The sequence below is a fragment of the Corvus brachyrhynchos genome, unplaced genomic scaffold (assembly GCF_000691975.1).
Source record: "Corvus brachyrhynchos isolate BGI_N302 unplaced genomic scaffold, ASM69197v1 scaffold1, whole genome shotgun sequence".
NCBI lineage: Eukaryota > Metazoa > Chordata > Aves > Passeriformes > Corvidae > Corvus > Corvus brachyrhynchos.
In genome coordinates this window covers 3392800-3398799 of record NW_008237222.1, presented here as the reverse complement: position 1 = coordinate 3398799, position 6000 = coordinate 3392800, and the positions used below count along the sequence as shown (strand labels likewise).

At 42.3% G+C, this 6000-nt stretch overlaps 1 protein-coding gene across 8 annotated transcripts in view; it reads left to right on the top strand.

The window, feature by feature from the left end:
- The window catches only part of FOXN3 (forkhead box N3), a 174648-nt gene that overhangs the window by 36261 nt on the left and 132387 nt on the right, over nt 1-6000 (top strand). For all 8 annotated transcript variants that reach the window (XM_017728983.1, XM_017728985.1, XM_017728981.1 and 5 more), the window contains one exon: nt 1781-2337. In XM_017728983.1, coding sequence (XP_017584472.1) covers nt 1795-2337 — 543 coding nt within the window. In that variant the 5' untranslated portion in view covers nt 1781-1794. Of the gene's footprint in view, nt 1-1780; nt 2338-6000 lie in introns of those variants that run through there.

The following is a 6000-nucleotide window of genomic DNA, read 5'->3' as shown; positions in this document are numbered from 1 at the left end:
CCCCGCTGCCTGGAGCGGGGAAAGAGAGACGGGAAAAAAATCATGAAGTGATACGGCCCTTTGGGAGGATACTGGCAAATAAGGAAATTAAACAGAAAGAGAGCAGCATGTTGTCATAGCAACAGTGCAATTAAATTACTTTACTGTCAGCCATCATATAATTTTCCTGTTTAGAAGCTCATGGGACGGAACTTCCATTTGGAGTCAAAGTTGAGTGTGCAGCGTAGGTAGGCAATGCCAGTGCCCCTGCACGCTGGCGATTGCCTTGTTTACCTTCTGCTTGCGCTGGATGCAGTTTTGAAAGCTAGGAAGTGGGGCCGACTCAAGTTTGGCCTCCTGGTGTTTATGTCTCCATTAGTATTTTTTCCTTTTCCACATACTTACTCACGTAAAACTGCACATTTTCACTGAGCATGTTGAGTGTATTGATGGGCTTCTGTGCAGAAAAGTTTTGTGTGTTTCATTTTTAGTAATGTCTGCTTTTGTGTAACTTGTTTATAGAAAGACCCAAGGAACTTAAAAGTTTTCATTCTTGTGCATTTATGACAGCTAAAGTAAAGTCCATTATTCCTCTTGCCCATAATGGCTGTGTTGCTCTATTTTTCCCTGCAGATAGATAGTTTATTCTGTTGTTACCTGTAGCTTTTTTTGCCTTTCATTTATGGTATCGTTTGTGTGACTGCATGACTTCAGGTAACTGCTGAGGTTATATTTTAGGTACAAGAAGTCATTATGTTCGTGTTCAGTGTTTGTGCAGAAAATTTTGTCCTTTTAAATTCTGTTATTAACTCTGTTCAGTTTTTGTTCCACTTCTGTTCACATCTCCAGACTTAATTCCTGGCAGTTTGACTGTATGTAGAAGCTAAGGGAGCCTGTTTCCTGCTTCTGAAGTAGAATTGCTGGGCTCATCTGCTTCTCTTGAGTTGGGCAGGGGCCCAACTTCAGTTTGCTTCTGAAACACTCAGGTCATCCCAAATATTACTGCTCACAGGTGTCCCTCCAGGGCCTGCTGGTGCAGTACCATCAGCAGCTCATCCCACCTCTCATAAGCCATTGTTGAGCATCACAAGCAGTCCTTCTGACTCGTGTTTTCTACCATGTTTGAAATACAGTTCAGCTTATGTTAAAAGCTTCTCTGTTTACATACATTTTTAAAGTACTCTATTGCTCTGGCACTTGTTTCCCCATGTCCCCTGAACTACTGGGTGTTGCTTTCCCTCTTGCCTTCTCCTGACTTTGCTGGTTTGCTCTCATTTCTGAGTTTTGGTACAACCAAGTCAGACAAACCAAGGATGTTTGTCTGCTTCAGCCTTTAGCCAGAGTGATTATAATCGTGGTGCTATTGTGTTGTCCTCAAACGTGAAACAGCTGAAATTAATCTGAAGCAACTGGCCTTAAGTCACTCTTACTTTTTTTTTTTTTAGTTCACATGCTTATTAAAGTGTTACAATTGGAGTATTCAATGGTTTGAAAACACCTCTTTATCACTAAAGAGATACGTCTTTGAGATTTCCTCTGTGGGACTTCACATACATGAAGCAGAACTGAGGTGTATCTGGATTATCGTCTTAACCCATCGACTGAAATTTCTTCCCTTGTGCTGACTTTAGATTATTTTAGTTAGCAGTTGTGGATGAGTATTATGTGAAACTGTCATGTTTAATACAGATGGCAAAAGGCCAAGTGACCAGTTAGGGAAAAGCTGTCAAAATGTTACGCAGGACCTTTTTATGAGCTAACTTTTCTCTCCTTCTCCCTTTCTTTGGATTTACTCTCCCAGGAGCTGCTGTCTAAATGGGTCCAGTCATGCCTCCCAGTAAGAAGCCAGAAGGCTCAGGAATTAGCGTTCCCAGTGGATTGAGCCAGCATTATCAAGATAGCGATTTATCAAAGGCACTTCACGATGACGAGGACCTAGATTTCTCTTTGCCTGCCATCAGATTAGATAGAGGGGCCATGGAAGATGAAGAACTAACTAATTTGAACTGGTTACATGAGAGTAAGAACTTGCTGAAAAGCTTTGGGGACTCAGTGTTACGGAGCGTTAGCCCTGTTCAGGACATCGGTGATGACACGCCGCCGTCTCCTGCCCACTCTGACATGCCCTACGATGCCAAGCAGAACCCCAACTGCAAACCTCCTTATTCCTTTAGCTGCCTCATATTTATGGCCATTGAGGATTCACCAACCAAAAGACTGCCCGTAAAGGATATATACAACTGGATCTTGGAACACTTTCCATATTTTGCAAATGCGCCCACTGGATGGAAAAATTCTGTGAGACATAATCTATCCTTGAATAAGTGTTTTAAGAAAGTGGACAAAGACCGAAGTCAGGTGAGTTTGGAACTATGGGAACCTATCTGGCTCTGAAAATATTCACCTGCTAATCCCAGAATATGTCCTTAACAGTGAAATACAGAATGTGCAACTCTGTGCCTGGTAACATAGTTGATTAAGTTCAGAGAGCCAGCATTTCTTTAGCATTGCGCATTCTGATTTTATTAAATTCATTGTCTAGACATCTTTAAGAAAGTGCTCAGTGTGTGTGTGTGTGTTTTTTCCCCCCAGCTGGTGTCTTCATGCATAATGGTTAAATACTGTTTTTAGTTATCATGCTGTGGTAATGGTTTCCAGCTATACTAGATGAATGTAATCATGTTATAAATGGGCTGCTTGCTGTTCTTGGCTTATACAAATGTATAGTGAAAGGGTATGCCTTATGTAAGAGTCCATCTCTATTGCCCTGGTCTGTGTTGTAACCCAAAAAAGCTTTTCTTTCTTTTACACAAGGAGGGTAATGCTGATGAAGCTCTGTTGCATTTCAAGCAGGTTTTAGAGAGACTCTTCAAAGAGAGGAGACAGGTCTGGCATCAAAACTGAAGGTTACCATTCACCAAAATTCCTGGCATTCTTTGGGCTCATGTAACTTCTGCAGCTGGTGCAGAGTAGAAGCCCTGGGAGCACATCTTTGCTTTTGGATCTCGGTTGTTGTCTCCTGGGTTCATTGCTGATTTCCCAGCAGCGTCTGCAGGAAGAGAGGCTGTGTGTAAGGGAATGGGGAAGCAAGCGGAGCAGTGGGGGCAGCCTTCTACTCCATCAGTCTGCCTGGGATCAGGAATCAATTTCTGAAGGGGACCTTCTCAAGAAGCAGTGGTCTGGATGAATCTTTGGCAAAGTATGAGTATATTGATAAAAATATTAGCTTGCGGATTAATTTCAGAGGCCTTCTCACAGGTTAGGGAAATAAATAGGTAAAATCACATCACTCATGGTCTGTCTCTAAAATTGGCTGAAGATCAGAAAGTGAACACTTCCCCCTGGCAGAAACAATAGATGCACTCAGCTTTTGTATCTCAGTGAGATAAATGCTGGGATTGTCTTGTAACTTGTTACCCTGAAACTAGACTTCTCTTGGTGGTGCTGTTCTCCCTATTTTGTGTGCAATTTAACTTTAAAAGCTGTGGAATAGAAGCTCAAGTAACTCTAGAGGAGGAGTCATACTCTATCCTAAACTAGCAACTTTTCATTTTAGATGAGTTAACTTTCTTTTCTATGGAGCTTTCATTTTTAAAAGGATTGACACATCTATCTTCCTTTTCTTTCTTTTTAAAAAGTATTATTACCTGGAATCCACTGTCCCCATATTGCTGATCACACACTGTATGTTGGTATTTTTATCAATTATTTGCTGTGGAAGCTTGTGTGTGAGACTAAAAAAACCTGTTCCTGAACTGGATCTTGTTTCGTGTAAGCCAGAGTTTTAAATTCTGGTTTGGAAGTGAGACTGTAATAATAAATGCCACACCAGACTTTTATGACCCCGTCCCAGATTGTACGAAATCTTCACACAATGCACTTAAAAAACCACCAAAATACTGTAACTGGCAAGGCGTGTGTTTGACACTGCCATTTGTGTTCTGTTCTGTCCCTCTTCCTCTGTTTACAAGTTGACTATTCAGATTTCAGCTTCCTTCCTATGAGGAACTTGTCTTCATGTCTTTCTGTGAAGTATCCGGTGGTCCACTGAGCTCATCTGAACAATACCACACTGCACTACTGCTCCGTGGGGAGGTGGCACAGCACAATGCATGACTGGTCACCCACGTCTCAAATTCGTGGTTACAGCCATGGTTACACAGCTAGACAACAAGGTGTGGTGGGAGGCCTTGCCTGTATGAATAACAGGGTGGAGTTTTATTAATTCCTGGAAAATCTCAGATTATGAGAAAGAATTTCTTGCACTTCCCGAAGATGCTAGTAACTGCAGCTAGCCAGCTTTAAGGTGAATGAGATGGGAATCTCAAATGTAAAATGCACCACAGCAGGTCATTCAAGTCCCCTGCTGGGTTTTTCCCTGTGTCCTGGCCAAGGGATGTGGCAGACAGAGTCCTGAGTTCAGAATTGGCCCTTGGTCAGAGTTGCTGAATCAGGTGCTTGACAGCTAATTGCGGACTTGGAAAGCAGTAAATGTCAACTGATGGCTTCAAAAATGCCTTCGTGTGTGTCCACGCACACTTGGGGTTGATTTGGTACCTTGCAGCAAATACCTCTGCTGTTCGGAAGGAAGGTGTCCATCTAAAGGGTTCTCTGGTTTTGGTATGGGGCTTGGGGCAGGGGAAAGAGGGGCTTTCATCTGTAAGGAATCATTTTATGCTGCTTCTCCTTTGCAGACAGTTTTTGCAAATTGCAGGTTTGGAGTCTGCCTGTTTTACTGGTTTTGCATGAAAAAAAACCCTCAGCATTTAGCAAATGGCATGTTATGAAATGCTAACAAGATGGGCTCTGAAACATGTACAGTATGGAGGGAAGGAGTTAATCAGTGCTGGGAATTGCAGGCATTTCCCGGTTGATGTGCATTGACACTTCGTGAAAAGCTAGAAGCTTTTCCTCTCATAGTTGTGCTTTCCAGTGTTTGTTTATGTAGCCTTTCAGTAATCGTTTTTCTAAAAAAAGTTCTGCTGAACACTTAATTCTTTTTTGAATTCCCTCTGCATAGTAGTTTTCTCAGTCTTGAGTTTCACTAGTTTATATTCATGGGGCTAAATATGCATCTAATAGTCTGCAGCTTTTTCTGCCTGCATATGAATGCTTGAATTTCCTGATGCGAGATCATTGTAACAGAGAGGAAAAAAAAAGACAGGCTTCATCCCCATTGTGGTTTTTGACTTGCCCTGTCCTGGTGCTTTAAGTCTGGTGTGGAATGCTGGGAAAAGAGGATTTGTTTTTACATTGCTGCTATTCCATTTCAGCTGCAGTGCCATCAGGCTTACCTGGCAAACCAAAAGCGTGGCTGTTAGTGTAACTGCGATGAGGCTGATCTGGGTTGAGACAGAGAGCTGGGTGGAAGAAGGGAAAATGCTGAGCCCTTGATTGTACAAACCTCTTTGCATTGAGCTCAGCAGTTTAATAATAGTTGGCCAGAGTATGAAGTTATCACATGATGGGGAGTAGATGCGGAGTTCCCTGGCTTTGTTTGTACTGCCAGACCTGTGAATTCACTTGTTCAGATTAATCCTATTGTGAACATACAGATCTAAATGTCCTGTAGTCTGTGTCCCACTTAGTACAGCCCGTTAGTCCATGACTTCCCTACCATCTGGTCCTTGGCTATAGAGAGGAATTTTTCTTGTATATGTGTCTCCATAGCAACGAGTTTGCAGTTGATATGGAAAGTAAGCAGTTGCCGTAGCAACGGAGTTACTGATGTGGCAGCTTCTCTGCTTGCAGGGAAAGGGCTAAGCTAGTTCAGACCCATTATGTAGGTTTGCTGTGATTATAGCTATGCCCACTAGAGCTGTTTGAGCTAAGGGGCGGCTGAAAAATTTTGTTACAAGACCTATTTTTGCCTCCCTTGAAAATCTGATTTATTCATATAGAGATTCCTGCTTTGAACAAAGGCTGGTAGGATTGTCTTTCCAGGGTGTGTGATGTGTCTGTGCCTTTTATGAATTCAAACTTCCTCAGTCATCGTTATCAGATGAGGGGAAATGATGTTTG